The sequence below is a fragment of the Syngnathus acus genome, chromosome 12 (assembly GCF_901709675.1).
Source record: "Syngnathus acus chromosome 12, fSynAcu1.2, whole genome shotgun sequence".
Taxonomy (NCBI): domain Eukaryota; kingdom Metazoa; phylum Chordata; class Actinopteri; order Syngnathiformes; family Syngnathidae; genus Syngnathus; species Syngnathus acus.
Window position 1 is genome coordinate 43,724 of NC_051097.1, and position 16,847 is coordinate 60,570.

Below are 16,847 nucleotides of genomic sequence, written 5' to 3' on the forward strand. Positions count from 1 at the left end.
GGAATTTAGTGCTGCTGACCACCTCCACAGCTGAGCTGTTGATGATCAGTGGAGCGTGGTGAGGCTGGTTCTTCCTGAAGTCGATGATGATCTCCTTCGTCTTCTCCACATTCAGGATCAGGCTATTTTCTCTGCACCAGCCCACCAACTGCTCCACCTCCTCTCTGTAGTCCAGGTCGTTGTTGTCCCTGATTAGGCCCACCACCGTTGTGTCGTCTGCAAACTTCACGATGTGATTGGTGGTGAACCTGGGGGCGCAGTCGTGTGTCATCAGGGTGAACAGCAGGGGGCTCAGGACGCAGCCCTGAGGGGAGCCTGTGCTGAGGGTGATGACATCTGAGGTGTTCTGTCCGACCCGGACTGACTGAGGTCTGTTGGTGAGGAAGTCTAGCAGCCAGTTCCGAAGGGGGGTGCTGAAGCCCAGGTGTTCCAGTTTTTCCACCAGATGTTGTGGAATGATGGTGTTAAACGCTGAGCTGAAGTCCAGGAACAGCAACCGCACGTGGGTGTTCCTCTCCTCCAGGTGAGCCAGGCTCAGGTGAAGAACGGAGGAGATGGCATCCTCAGTAGAGCGGTTCTGCCGGTAGGCAAACTGGAACGGATCGAATGTTGGGGGGAGTCTGGAGACGATGTGATCTTTGAGCAGCCTTTCGAAGCACTTCATCATGATGGGAGTCAGTGCCACAGGTCTGTAGTCATTCCATGAGGTGATTTGAGGTTTCTTCGGCACCGGAATGATGGAGGCAGCCTTGAAGCACACTGGCACTTTGGCTTGGTCCAGCGAGATGTTACAAATGTCTGTGATGACACCAGCCAGCTGGCCTGCCCATTCCTTGAACACCCGCCCAGGTATGTTGTCGGGGCCTGGGGCCTTACGTGGGTTGACTCTTCTCAGAGTCTTCCACACGTCGGCTGAGTCAAGGCAGAGGGCCTCCTCTTCCTGGTGGGGGACAGTTTTAACTGCAGGAGTGCTGTTTAGTGCCTCAAAACGCCCAAAGAAGTTATTTAGACCATTTAGGAAGTCAGCATCAACCTCACCCACCGGGGGGGAGGGTAAGTTGTAGTCCGTGATCGCCCGTATGCCTTGCCACATACTCCTGGTGTTATTGGCGTCGTGGAAAAAATCCTGAATTTTTCGACTGTGGCTTCGCTTCGCTAGCCTGATGGCACGGTTCAAGTTGGCTCTCGCTGTCCTCAGTGCCTCCTTGTCGCCAGACTTGAAGGCTGAGTTCCGTGCTCGTAGCGTATGACGTACATCCTCAGTCATCCAGGGTCGTTGGTTGGCTCGGGTGATGATGTTCTTAGTGGTGCTGACGTCCTCGGAGCATTTGTTGATGTAGGCTGACACAGTCATGGCGTACTCATCAATGTCGATCTGATTGTCATATGTTGCTGCTGACTTGAACATGTCCCAGTCAGAGCACTCAAAGCAGTCCTGGAGTGCCTCCATGGCCCCCTCAGACCACACCCTCACCTGCTTCACTGTGGGTTTTGCTCTGATCAGCAGGGGCCTGTATGCAGGGATTAGCATAACAGATAGGTGGTCTGAAGAGCCGAGGTGGGGGCGGGGGGCTGCTCTGAATGCATCCTTTATATTGGTGTAAACCAAGTCCAGAGTGTTCTCTCCCCGAGTTGGAAAATCCACGTGTTGGTAAAAATGAGGGAGAATAGTCTTCATGCTAGCCTGGTTGAAGTCCCCAGCAATGATGAAAACCCCCTCTGTGTGCGTGGATTGCAGCTCACTAATTGTCCGATAGAGAACCCTCATGGCCTCTTTAGTATTAGCGCTGGGAGGCACATACACAGCCGTGATGCTAACAACAGTAAACTCTCTGGGCAGGTAGAAGGGTCTGCAGTTAACAGTCAAAAGCTCGATGTCCGAAGAGCAGAAGCTGGCGACAGATCTAGCATTTTTGCACCAGTTGTTGTTGATGTAGACACACAGCCCACCTCCTCGGGATTTACCGCTTAGCTCGCTGTTTCTGTCGGCGCGGAATGTAGCGAGCCCCTCCAGGCTAACGGCGTTGTCCGGCATTGATGAGTTCAGCCATGTCTCCGTCAGGATGAGAGCGCAGCAGTTTCTAACTTCCCTCTTTGAAGAGAGTTCCAGTTTTAGATGGTCCATTTTATTATCCAGTGAGCGGACGTTGGAGAGGAAGATGGATGGAAGCGGCGGTTTGTAGGGGTTAGCTTTAAGCTTAGCCGTTAGCCCACCTCGACAGCCGCGCTTTCGCCGCCGGTCACACCGCCTACGCTTACTCCTCCTCCGGCGTGTGCTGCCCGGCGAGCCCGCTGCGTCGTGAGCTTCTGGGGCTAGCGCCCTAAGCACTCCGAGGCTACGCAAACAGACTAGGGTAGTTGTGGCTACGAGTCCGAAAACACTTGATGACCGTACCTCCAGCAGGCGCTGGCGATCAGACACTAATCTACTGGATGGATAAACTAAACTTTGTGTTGTTTGTAGTGTCCTAGGCGACATATTTTGTGAAAATACTCGTCGGATGTTGAGACCCGTAGCGGCCGCGGCCAACTGGGGCGCCGCCATCTTGGAATATTATATTATTATATATATAATCTTCTGTGTAAAAAATCTTATAATATATATGTATACTTATATTCATAGATTTTTTATAATCTTATACAAATATAAGATATAATTTATAATATTTAATTCATAATATTTTATTATAATAATATTTACACTACCGTTCAAAAGTTTGGGGTCACCCAAACAATTTTGTGACCCCAAACTTTTGAACGGTAGTGTACATTTGTATCCAGTTATTGCATCTTTTGGGTAGTATTTTATTGGATCGCTGCTGCCAGAAGAATGTTGGGTTAGAATGTTATGGTTTCAAAATTTCAAAATAAAAGCGAATGATTACGATTCAGAATTCTTTTCCCTACATTTTTTTAATTTATTCATGCGAGCTTTCGTGGACTGGTTTACAAATACTAGCTGAAAAAAATACGTATTTGAAGAAAGACCTATTTGAAACCGTAATTTCCGCACTATAGGGGGCACTTAAAAGCCTTTAATCTACACATCCGGCGCACCTTGTACAGGACTGTCTCAGAAAATTAGAATATTGTGATAAAGTTCTTTATTTTCTGTAATGCAATTAAAAATCCAAAAATGTCATACATTCTGGATTCAATACAAATCAACTGAAATATTGCAAGCCTTTTATTATTTTAATATTGCTGATTATGGCATACAGCTAAAGAAAACTCAAATATCCTATCTCAAAATATTAAAATATGAAAAATTATACTAGTAGTCTACTACCGTGATTTCCCATGCATAATGCGCAAAATTTAACTAATTTATTGTCCTAAAATCTGGGGTGCGCATTATGCATGGGTACAACAATTTTTGAAGAAAATCTCCCTCGAAATAAAACTTGAAATCACACCTTTCTTCTTGTTTGTTGTCAATCGCGCATCGCATTCAGCCATCCTGCCCAACACACTTAGTCAGTAAAATTCATAATTGACGACACATCGTTTGATGCGATGATGCAATCCTTGATGGTGTGTTATTGTCAAATATTGTTTGTTTTTTAATCTCCATCGCAGACCGGATATCATACGGAGGCCGCCATTACAGTATGCGCAGAACGGATGCGCAAGACACGTCAGCTATATAAAGAGCGAGAGTTCAGTTTTCTTCCTATTAGTTTCAATTCACAGTTTAATTAGCAGTTTCAATCAGCAAATAACAAAATGCGTATGACAGGTAATATTTTATTTCACAACACTTTGCCTTGTTCCTTTCTTCTCTGCTGTTCACTTCAAACACGCTCCATACGAACACAATGCTCTCGTATCAGACACTTGCTCGATCACCTGCTCGTTTGCTGTCACAATGTACCCTACACAAATCCGAAACATTTCTTCGCTATCGAGTTTGCTAGCGCATGCGCAGTGATACTGACCGGCAGAATAACATCCGGTTGTTCCCGAAGATGATCTTTTTTCTGAAATAATTTTACGTTTACGGACTTAAGTAAGAGTCAAAATTTGGGTGCGTATTATACATGGGTGCAGGCTTTTTTCCAGCATCGACATGCCATTTTTAGGGTGCGTATTATGCACGGGGGCGTATTTTACATGGAAAATTACGGTAATCGCTTGAATCGTCGAATTAACTCGAAACACCTGCAAGGGTTTCCTGAGCCTTGAAAAACACTCAGCTTGGTTCAGTAAACTAAATCACAAGTAGTGGGGGAAGACTGCTGATCTGACTGCTGTCCAGAGGACCATCATTGACACCCTCCATCAGGAGGGTAAGACACAAAAAGAAATTTCTTAAAGAACAAGCTGTTCACAGAGTGCAGTTTCAAAGCACATCCACAAAAAGTCTGTTGGAAGGGGGAAATGTGGCAGGAAACGCTGCACAACCAAGAGAGATGACCGCAGCCTTAACAGCATTGTGAAGAAGAGTCGCTTCCAGAATTTGGAGGAGATTCAAAGACAGTGGACAGAAGCTGAAGTCCAGGTAAAGCCACTGTTCACAGATATGTCTGGAAAATGGGCTACAATAGCCTTATTCCCATGGTCAAGCCACTTCTGAACTCAAGACAACGGAAGAAGCATCTGACTTGGGCTATGGAAAAGAAGCACTGGACAGTTCCAGAGTGGTCCAAAGTTCTTTTTTCAAAGTCAAAGTCTGCTTTATTGTCAATTTCTTCACATGCCAAGACACACAAAGAAATTGAAATTACGTTCCCACTATCCCACGGTGACAAGACATAGTACACAATATACATACAAGTAAACAACACAAGAAGGCACAAACAATGAATAAATAAGAGTGATGAATAAATAATAAATAAACAAATAACATAATAAATAAGAGGAGCAAAAATGGAGCAAGTGTGCATACAGCAGACAGTCAGAATGTAGCGCAAAAGTACAGGACGCTACGCAGAAGGGGGGAGAGAGTTCAGGATCCTAACAGCCTGGAGTATGAAGCTGTTGGTGAGTCTGGTGGTGCGGGAGCGCAGGCTCCTCTACCTCTTCCCAGAGGGCAGAAGATCAAACAAAGAGTGAGCGGGGTGACTCACATCATTCACAATCGTGGTTGCCTTGCGGGTGAGATGGGAGGTGTAAATGTCCTTCAGGGAGGGGAGTGAAGCACCAATAATCTTACAAGCCGTGTTCATTATGCGCTGCAGGGCCTTCATGTTGTATTCAGTGCAGCTACCACCCCAAACAGCGATACAACTGAAGAGGACGCTCTCAATGGTGCCACGGTAGAATGTAGTCATGACGGCCGGAGGAGCACTTGCTCGCCTGGCACCTGCCCACAGTGCCAAAACCACCAGTAAATGGTGTACTGACCATGGCATTACTGTCCTCGATTGGCCTGCCAATTCCCCTGACCTGAAGCCTATAGAGAAATTGTGGGGTATTGTGAAGAAGAAGCTGAAAGACACCAGACCCAACAATGCAAATGAGCTAAAGGCCGCTATTGAAGCATCCTGGGCATCCATAACACTTCAGCAATGCCACAGGCTGATTGTCTCCATGCTACGCCGCATTGGTTGCAGTAATCCATGCAAAAGGGTTACCAACCAAGTACTGAGTGCATTAATGGACATTTTCAAATGTTTGATTTTGTTTTGCTGTTTTAATTCTTTTTTTTTACTTGGTCTGATGAAATATTCTAATATTTTGAGATAGGATATTCGAGTTTTCTTAAGCTGTATGCCATAATCAGCAATATTAAAATAATAAAAGGCTTGCAATACTGCAGTTGATTTGTAATGAATCCAAAATGTATGACATTTTTGTTTTTTTAATTGCATTACAGAAAATAAAGAACTTTATCACAATATTCAAATTTCAAAAAAAAAGTGAAGCCGAATGCGTGAAGGTGCATTCGGGCAACGCCCTGCACACGGAGTTCCACTCAAATTTTGGACCAAAATGCCGAAAAATCAGCCTCCTGCGCACGGAGTTCCACTCAAATTTTGGAATGTTTTCTAAGTGTCAGCGACGGCGCTGTCACAATAATGCGTCCGGCGTGCTGCGGCTGCGCGGTCGGACAGAAAAGAGGAAAAATAGTTCTGGAACGTATTAATCCTAGTCCCAACACCACGTGTGTGAACAAAGACGCCAAAATGCCTCCTCTCAAGACACGCATACGACGCCCAGTTCAAACTCAAGGCTTTATTATCCATCCATCCATTTTCTGAACCGCTCAGTCCCCACGGGGGTCGCGGGCGTGCTGGAGCCTATCCCAGCTGTCATCGGGCAGTAGGCGGGGGACACCCTGAACCGGTTGCCAGCCAATCGCAGGGCACACAGAGACAAACAACCATTTGCACTCGCACTCACACCTAGGGACAATCTGGAGTCTTCAATCGGCCTACCAAGCATGTTTTTGGGATGTTGGAGGAAACCGGAGTGCCCGGAGAAAACCCACGCGGGCCCGGGGAGAACATGCAAACTCCGCACAGGGAGGGCCGGAGGTGGAATTGAACCCACACCCTCCTAACTGTGAGGCGGACGTGCTACCCAGTGCGCCACCGAGCCTCTCGGCTTTATTATTATTATTATTATTATTATTATTATTATTAGATAGCGCAGTCACAGTTGCGGAGTTAATATTACGGCTGCTGTAATTTTGATTGCGCTCTTGTCTTTGACAGAGAGCTAAAATTTCACATTTTATTAAGTAGTGATCAGACATAACAGTAGTGTATGGCAGTACTGTTATATTTGAGGTTGCCAATCCTCGGGATAATACCAGATCTAAGGTATTTCCATTTTTATGCGTTGCTGCCTGTATGGCTTGCGTAAAACCAAACGTATCAATTAAAGTCTGAAACGCCAAAGTAAGTGGCTCTGACGGTAAATTCATGTGGATATTGAAATCCCCCATGATTATTATATTATCCACATTCATCACTAGATCAGCCACGAATTCTGAAAATTCATTCAGGAAACCAGAGTAAGCCCCGAGTGGACGGTAAATAACAGCAAGATAAAATGACGGTAGAGCGGTGGATCAGACAATGAGAACTTCAAATGTTTTAAATACGTTAATCGAAAGAGGCCTAAATCTAAGATCGGAATTAGAGATAAGGGCGACACCCCCACCCTTTTTACGAGGACGCGCCACATGCGAGCTCATAAAATTTGGAGGCGAGGCCTCATTAAGCGGCAGCAGTTCATTAGGTTTTAACCAGGTCTCGCAAAGACCAAAAATGTATAGATTATGTTCCATGATGAGGTCAATAACGAGTACTGCTTTCGTATGAAGTGATCTAATATTCATAAAACCGAGTTTGAGTCTAATCGGTAGATCAGGGTTCATATCTATCGGAGGATTTTTCAATGAAATACGAGTAAGATTGTGTTCCCTAGGTCCGACATTACCTCTAAAATGTTTATTAGCGCGGCGGCACAATACGACCATAGGAATTTGATAGTTAATGTTCGGCAAATATGTAATATTATCTGGAACAGGCACCGTTCCATCAGCGATACCGGTCAGGGTGGAGTGATTGGATTTCAAAGTCAAAGTCAAAGTCAGCTTTATAGTCAATCTCTCCACATGCCAAGACACACAAAGAAATCGAAATTACGTTTCCACTATCCCACGGTGACAAGACATACATACAAGCAAACAACACAAAATAAAAACAAGAAGGCACAAACAATGAATAATAAGAGCGATGAATAAATAATAAATAAACAAATAACACAATAAATAAGAGGAGCAAAACGGAGCAAGTGTGCATACATTTGTCTACTATCTCAGTAGAAAGTGTGTCAATGTGTACTGTGGCACTATTCAAACTGTGACGCTCTAGTCTACACAAGGAGCTATGTGCATGCTGGGAATCTAGCCTAGCGCTAGTTAACTTTAACTTAACAGACTCCAAACCCATCCTAACATGTGGCCTAATCACCTGTGACCTGGCCTTCTCTAAAGTGACCTGTCATGAATGGCTCAAACAGTAATCTATATTCCTTGAAAGAGTGAAGGCGCCTTCACGATTTGAGATGAAGGCTGTCCTTCCTGAGCAGGTCAGGGCGGCCCCATAAGGTGGACCAGTTATCTATCAAATATAGTCCCTGCTTCTTACAGAAACCATCCATCCATCGATTAAGGGAGACTAATCTACTAAACCTCTCATCAGTGCCTCTCCCAGGCAGGGGGCCAGAGACAAATACTCGATGCCGACTCATCTTTCTGGCGAGATCACAAGTCCTCGCTATGTTTTTCTTTGTGATCTCTGATTGCCTCATCCTAACATCATTGGAGCCAACGTGTATCACTATATCCGAGTAGCTAGTGTTGTTGGACCTACGCTGTTGACTAGACCTATTGCGAGACAGCTCTCTAAGATTAGCTTCTATGTCGGGTGCTCTGCCTCCAGGGATACACATTACCATGGCTGGATTTTTAAGTGTGATGTTTCGGGTTACGGAGTCACCTATGACCAAGGTGCGATAGCAAGTAGACCGAGATGGCTTGGGACGACTATGCGTCTTAAGTGGCTCATCGCGGTTAGCAAGCCGCTTGGGGCTAATGCTAACTGGGCTAGCGGGCTGACTACAGTCCGCATCTGTGTCCGCCACATATACTGTTATCGCACTATTCTGCTCTAGCTGGCGGACACGTCCCTCTAGCAGGGACAACCTCTTTAAGAGAAGGGTGCAGTTGGTGCACGAAGCCGAACAAACCTCTTGATCTGCAGCCATACTTACGTGTCTGATGATCGACGGTAGACAAACAGCCACGAAGCCTCCGCTGAGAGCCAAACAATGACGTGGTCGAAAATCTTGTTATTAATGTTATCAGCGAATATAACCAATTTAAACCTTTTTGATACATCACGTCATTAATATATAATAGAAACAAAAGTGGACCTAAAATCGGTCCTTATGGGACACTGCAGGTTGTGTACTGAAGGTTGGAACGGAACTCCTCTATTTGCACAAACTGCTGTCTATGAGAGGTATGATTTTGGCCAATCAAGAGGTTTACATCTCAAAGTCAAAAAAGTCAAAGTCTGCTTTATTGTCAATTTCTTCACATGCCAAGACACGCAAAGAAATCGAAATAACGTTCCCACTATCCCACGGTGACAAGACATAGTACACAATATACATACAAGTAAACAACACAAAAAAAATAAAAACAAGAAGGCACAAACAATGAATAAATAAGAGTGATGAATAAATAATAACTAAACAAATAACACAATAAATAAGAGGAGCAAAAATGGAGCAAGTGTGCATACAGCAGACAGTCAGAATATAGCGCAAAAGTACAGGACGCTACGCAGAAGGGGGGAGAGAGTTCAGGATCCTAACACCCTGGAGAATGAAGCTGTTGGTGAGTCTGGTGGTGCGGGAGCGCAGGCTCCTGTACCTCTTCCCAGAGGGCAGAAGATCGAACAAAGAGTGAGCGGGGTGACTCACATCACTCACAATCGTGGTCGCCTTGCGGGTGAGATGGGAGGTGTAAATGTCCTTCAGGGAGGGGAGTGAAGCACCAATAATCTTACCAGCCGTGTTCACTATGCGCTGCAGGGCCTTCATGTTGTATTCTTGTTCCATATGTCTGTTTATTAATGACAATATCATGATGTATGGCACTGTTTCCCAACCACTGTGCCGCGGCACACTGGTGTGGCGTGAGAGATATTCAGCTGTTCCGTGGGAAATTCTGCATTAATTTTGGAGCGCATTGTATAAATAGGATCACTGGTCAGCTAGCACAAGGCCTGCCACTTGCTAATTACACATGCATTTCTAATCGGAGAATCTTGAGATTTCAAGTTGTCGGTCTGATTGTGCTGCATCGGCACATATTCAGTTGCTGTGTGCTTTTGTTAAAGTGACGCTCTGACAGCCGTGGTGGATTTGCGGACTGATAGAAATCCCAGCATGTAGTTCAACCGGAGAACCGGGATTTTTCATTTTCACCAACATAAAATAAAGTCAAGTCGTGACACCTTGACTGTGATAGCCACTCAGCTGCTGCCAAAACAGCAGGGGGTCTTTAAACATGACTTTGTTGTTATTGTCGCAATATTTATAGAGCTAGTCTAAAACAGTAAACAAAGTAATGTTGATTCTTTTCGATTTTAATCAATCACTTTCAATAGGTTATTCCTTACACTGTCTCAAGCCTTTTGTTAAAAAAAACTGTCACTTTTATTAGAAAAAGAAATACAATTTAAAAAAGCGGATGGTTGTTTGTCTCTGTGTGCCCTGCGATTGGTTGGCAACCGGTTCAGGGTGTCCCCCGCCTACTGCCCGATGACCGCTGGGATAGGCTCCAGCACGCCCGCGACCACTGTGGGGACAAAGCGGTACAGAAAATGGATGGATGGATGGATGGATGGATTTAAAAAAGATGTATGTATATATATATATATATTGTCAAGTTACATTATGGATAGGATGGTACAAGATGGTGCGTGAATGTGTATTGGATTTGGGCCAGACAAATTAGCTCAGATGAAATTCCAAATTTCACCAGAAGATGGTGACAAGGCTTGACATGGGAGACCTGAAGGAGGGGGCCTGAGTAAGGGTTACTTAAAAGTTAGTTCTTCAAAATTGACGATTGTTAAACTGGTAAAGGGGGGGTTTGTTGGTTGAACCAGTCAACCTCCATTCCCGTTCCAAATTTCACCAGAAGATGGTGCCAAAGTCAGATTGACCTAACAGTAAATTAATAGTTTAAAAACTCATCGACTAGATCAGTGGTTCCCAAAGTGGGCGGTACCGCCCCCCTGGGGGCGGTGGAAAGATCTGGGGGGGGCGGTGAGGAAGAAAGGGGCGGTAGGGGGGCGGCAGTCGATTTGTACACAACACGCCGCTCTGGCCCAGTCAGATCCGACAGCATAGACTACAAAAGCAAAAGCTCAGGTTTGTAATTTCAAGCTTGTAATGTTCAGAATTTTATCTTATAATAAAAACCGCATTCTGGCGGTCAACATCATCTTGAGTTCAAGTCAACATGAAATTGGGGACTCGCCAGAACGCGCCGTGTTGTGTTGTGTTGAGCTGGTTAGGGCAGTGGTCCCCAACCACCGGGCCGCGGACCGGTACCGGTCCGTGGGTCACTTGGTACCGGGCCGCCAAGCCGCACAGAATTTTTTTTTTTATCGACGATCAATTAATTCAGGTCAAGACACTCGTCCCGGTCACGTGACATGTTTCCCCAGTCGAGCCCGCAAAGCTAATATGTGGCGACAGGCTAACTAACCAGGCAGTGAAGCATTCAAAACTGCTTCAACACATGGAGACCAAGCATCCTGCAATAAAAGACAAACCTTAAATCACTTCGGGTGTCATTGTCTCCGATTACGTCTAGATGGGACCGGCTCGTTTCTGAGAAACAAACTCAGTGCTCCCACTAATTCAACGTAATGGTAATGATATTATAAATGTATTATTTATTTATTTATATAAATGTATTATTTATTTATATAAATGCCGGTCCGCGAAAATATTTCTGACATGTAACCGGTCCGTGGCGCAAAAAAGGTTGGGGACCACTGCCTTAGATCACGTCCGCCACCATTTTCTGTGAGTAAATGGAAGAAAATGAATACATGAGAGGGTAAACTTGCATTTCATACCTTCAATGTTGTCATTTTTGTCTTTAAGTAGGCCTATTTATGAAATGCGATAAAATGCTGTATTTTACATGGTTTTATTTTTTTGTTCCAGAATAAAGTATGGCCTTGGTACAGCAAACAAAAAAGAAGTGTCGGCAATATAGTGTGGAATATCTGAAATATGGATTTGTCGCAGCACCACACAACCAACAGCAACCAATGTGTCTACTGTGTGATAGAGTGTTTTCAAATGAAGCTATGAAACCTTCGAGGCTTTTGGAACATTTGAAGAAAATGCACTCTGATAAAGCAGACAAAAACTTGGCATATTTGCAGTCACTCCGAGACAACGTTCAGAAACGGAAAACCATCCGAAATATGTTTGACAGCATTTCACAACAATCTACTGACGGTTTGCGAGCGTCATACAACATCTCTTTGCTGATTGCTAGATCTGGTAAGCCTCATACAATTGGAGAAGAGCTTATTCTACCAGCAGTAAGAGAGGTTCTACACACAGTTCTACACAAGTCACCTGACCAAATTATAAAAGCTATTCCTCTCAGTGATAACTCTGTTCAGAGAAGAATAGATGAAATGGCTGAAAATATTGAAGAAACATTGTGTAACATGCTTAGGACAACAGAATTTAGTTTACAGTTAGATGAGTCCACTCTGCCAGGCAATGAATCTTTGCTTCTTGCTTATGTTCGTTTCGTCAAAGATGAAAGCTTGGTTCAAGAGCTGTTATTTCAAGATTCAAGATTCAAGAGTTTTTATTCGCCATGTTTGAGCGTGCCAAACAAGGAATTTGACTTCGGTAAAACACACCCTCTGTTCAACATATAGGTGACTAACAACACTCAGGACATGTGAATAATGGCAAAAACAGTGTAGACAAATTCAAAAGGTGTGAAGAGCAGGATGTTATTGCACAGTAATGCCTCTGAGACTCTATGAGTGGTGTGAGTTCATCAGAGCAACAGCCCGGGGGAAGAAGCTGTCTCGGTGTCTGCTGGTTTTGGCGTACCGAGCTCTATAACGCCGTCCGGAGGGGAGTAGTTCAAACAGACTGCAACCTGGGTGAGAAGGGTCTGTAGAGATGTTCCTTGCACGTTTCCTGGTCCTGGACAGGTACAAGTCTTGGATAGATGGGAGGTTGATTCCAATGATCTTTTCTGCAGTCCTGATTGTCCGTTGCAGTCTGTGCTTGTCTTGTTTGGAGGCTGATCCAAACCAGACAGTGATGGAGGTGCAGAGGACAGACTGGATGATGGCAGTGTAGAAAGTCTTCAGAAGCTCTCGCGGCAGGTTGAACTTCTTGAGCTGTCTCAGGAAGTACAGCCTCTGCTGGGCCTTCTTCCGGACAGAGTCTATGTGGCCGGTCCATTTCAGGTCCCGAGAGATTGTGGTTCCCAGGAACTTGAAGGTGTCTGTGGAGAGAATAGTATTACTGCGGATAGTGAGGGGTAAAAGTGGTGAAGGGTCTCGCCTGAAATCCACTGTCATCTCCACGGTCTTGAGCGGGTTCAGCTCCAGATGGTTTTGGTTGCACCAGTGGACCAGCCGCTCCACCTCCTGTCTGTACGCAGTCTCATCACCGTCCTGGATCAGTCCGATGAGAGTGGTGTCGTCTGCATACTTCAGGAGCTTCACAGGAGAGTCATCTGAGGAGAAATCATTGGTGTAGAGAGAGAAGAGCAGTGGGGAGAGGACGCACCCCTGAGGGGCTCCAGTATTGGTGGTCCGGGTGTCAGATGTGATGCCCCCCAGCCTCACACGCTGTCTCCTGTCGGTCAGGAAGCTGGTGATCCACTGACAGGTGGGGGCAGGCACCGCAAGCTGGATGAGCTTCTGTTGGAGGATGTCAGGAGCGATGGTGTTGAACGCCGAGCTGAAGTCCACGAACAGGATCCTGGCGTACGTTCCTGGGGTGTCCAGGTGGTGCAGGATGTAGTGCAGTCCCATGTTGACCGCATCATCCACTGACCTGTTTGCCCGGTAGGCAAACTGGAGGGGGTCAAGCAGGGGGCCCGTGACCTCCTTCAGGTGGTTCAGCATTAACCTCTCGAAAGATTTCATGACCACAGATGTCAGTGCGACGGGTCTATAGTCATTCAAACCTGTGATGGCGGGCTTCTTGGCCACTGGAACGATGGTGGAACTCTTGAAGCACGAGGGCACCTCACACAGCTCCAGAGAACGGTTGAAGATCCGTGCAAAGGTGGGCGCCAGCTGTTCAGCGCAGACTTTCAAGCAGGAAGGTGACACGCCGTCTGGGCCCGGTGCCTTCCTGGTCTTTTGTCTCCGGAACATCTGGCGCACTTCCTCCTCGCGGACCTGGAGTGCGGGTGCGGCCTCTGCAAGAGAGAGAGTGGGTGACAACGATGATAGAGGTGTGGACAGAGCAGTTGTGGGGAGAGGTGAGTATGTAGATTGTGCTGCAGGAAGTCCCGTTGTGTGGGAGGACCGATCAAACCTGCAGTAGAACTTATTCAGCTGGTTAGCAAGCCTTGGGCTCTCCACAGGACGGGGGGTTCGTTTCTTGTAGCCCGTGATGCTCTGCAGACCTTTCCACACTGTTGAGGGATCAGGATTGGCAGAGAGGTGTCTCTTCAGGTTCTCCCCGTAACACCTCTTGGCTTTCCTGACCTCTCGGTTCAGTGTGTTTCTGGTCTGCCTGAACAGGTCGCGGTCGCCGCTCCTGTAGGCCTCCTCCTTGACTTTGCGCAGCCTCCTGAGGTTCGGTGTAAACCAAGGTTTGTCGTTGTTGTACGTGCAGAAGGTCTTAGTCTGCACACACAGATCCTCACAAAAACTGATGTATGATGTGACAGTGTCAGTGAGTTCATGCAAGTCTGAAGTTGCAGCTTCGAAAGCTCCCCAATCGGTGCAGTCAAAGCAGGCTTGGAGGTCCTGCCTTGACTCCACTGTCCACTTCCTCACAGTCCTCACCACAGGCTTAGAAGTTTTTAGTTTCTGCCTGTAGGCCGGGATCAGATGAACTAGACAGTGGTCCGAGAGTCCTAAAGCTGCACGAGCCGCAGAGTGGTATGCATCCTTGATCACGGTGTAGCAGTGGTCCAGAGTCTGTGCCCCTCTGGTGGGACACGTTACGTGCTGTCTGTATCTGGGGAGTTCGTGTGCGAGGTTCGCCCTGTTAAGATCACCCAGAACAATGATTAGTGAGTTTGGTAGAAGTTTCTCCATGTCTGTTACCTGGTCAGCCAGCATCTGCGTGGCTTCACTCGCACGTGCGTGTGGTGGGATGTAAACAGCCGCCATGACGATCGAGGAGAACTCCCGTGGTGAATAGAACGGCCGGCAGTTTATGAAAAGTGTTTCTAGGAGAGGGCTGCAAAACTCTTTCAACACCGTGACATCAGTACACCAACGTTCATTAATGTAGAAACAGAGACCACCTCCCTTTGATTTTCCGGAGAGCTCCGCGCTGCGATCTGCTCGCGTTAGCCTGAAGCCCGCTAGCTCAACGGCGTGGTGGGGCGTTCGTTCGCTGAGCCACGTTTCCACAAAGCACAGCGCGGCGGATCTGCTGAAGTCCGTGTTCCTTGAAGTGAGGAGCAGCAGTTCGTCCATCTTGTTCGCCAGGGAGCGGACATTCGCCAGATGAATTGACGGTAGGGCAGAACGGAACCCTCTCTGCCTCAGCCTTACGAGTGCTCCCGCTCGTTTTCCGCGCCGCCGTCGTCGTGCTAGCTTGTACAGCACCGCCGCTCCGGCTAGAATCTCCGACAAACAGTCTGAATCGAAGAGAACAGGAGAGAAAATACCAGAAGAAGACTGTCCGATGTTTAACAGCGCTTCTCTAGTAAAAGTGATCCGGGATGGACAGCAGAGGACACAGAAAACACACAAAATAAGACAAATAAACAGAGAGCGACTCACCGCGGCTGCCATCCGCGGCGCCATCATGACGTCATTTGCAAGACAGCTTGAAACAGACACAAAAGGGGAGTCAGTATTTCGTGTCGTTGATGATTTTTTCAAAGAGAAAGACATCCCACTTTCTAACATTCTTGCTTGTGCAACAGATGGGGCACCATCAATGGTAGGTCGTCATCGTGGCTTCATTAGTTTCTTGAAAAAAGCTGTACCTGGAGTACTTACAGTGCACTGTGTAATCCACAGGCAGCATCTGGTCGCAAAAAACCTGAGTGGTAGACTACACAAATCAATGAGTACTGTTATCACAGCAATAAATAAAATCAAGGCACATGCCCTCAATTCCCGACTGTTTCGACAGCTGTGCACTGATAATGATGAAGAGTTTGAACGTTTAGTGTTGCACACAGAAGTTAGATGGCTGTCAAAGGGAAACTGCCTGAGACGTTTCTATTCACTGTTTGATACAGTTGTTGAATTCTTCCAAGACTCCAATTCTGTTCTGTGTGATGAACTAAGAAACATGAAGCATGACATTGCTTATTTGGCAGATATATTTGCAAAGTTCAATGAAGTTAATTTGCAGCTGCAGGGAAATGAGGCTAAACTAATTAAAGTCAAATCAGCTATCTCCACCTTCCTGGCCAAGTTACAGTTATTCAAACGAAACATAGCTCGCCATGCACTCTACCAGTTCCCAAGCCTCTCTGAATTGGATGAGGAAAAAGGCATACCAGACGATGACCTTCAAGTGTATTGTACACACCTGGATGAACTGCACAGAGACATGTCTGAGAGATTTGAGGACATTTTATTGCTTGAAATACCAGACTGGGTGATCAATCCATTCCTAAATGTCGACGGTGAAGAAACTGGAGTGGCAGAGGAAGAACTGATTTCAATTCAAAATGACATTGAGCTAAGGCCAAAGTTCAAAAAGTCATATCATGATTTTTGGTTACAAAAAAAAATCTCTGACTGCTATCAAGTCCTGTGGAACAAGGTCAAGATGTACTTCATTGCCTTCCCAACATCATATTTAGTAGAACGGGGCTTCAGTGCAGTCACCTTGCTTCTTTCCAAGCAAAGAAACCGACTGAAAATTACTGACCGCGGGGATCTACGACTTCTTCTTAGTGAGTTCCAGCCTGATGTTGAGAAGCTTATGTCCCTGCACCAAGCACATCCATCCCATTAATATTACGTGTGAGACAATGAAGGTTACTGGTGGAATGTTTATTTACGATTCTATGTTGTGAAACAGTTAAAACTGCTAAAAAATAAATTGGTTTACTAAATACTAAATTGGGTTTTATTTGTGAAATACACATTTGTGTTTAACCTTTC

At 45.9% G+C, this 16,847-nt stretch overlaps 1 protein-coding gene across 1 annotated transcript; it reads left to right on the forward strand.

Moving 5' to 3' along the window:
- Positions 1-10,871: 10,871 nt before the first annotated feature.
- On the forward strand, positions 10,872-16,396 carry LOC119131656 (protein ZBED8-like). The gene is made up of 5 exons (XM_037266289.1): positions 10,872-10,902; positions 11,710-11,949; positions 11,986-12,348; positions 15,539-16,074; positions 16,370-16,396. Exons 2-5 carry the CDS (start codon positions 11,718-11,720, stop codon positions 16,394-16,396), a joined length of 1,158 nt encoding a protein of 385 aa, XP_037122184.1. The 5' UTR covers positions 10,872-10,902; positions 11,710-11,717.
- The last annotated feature ends 451 nt before the right edge of the window (positions 16,397-16,847 follow it).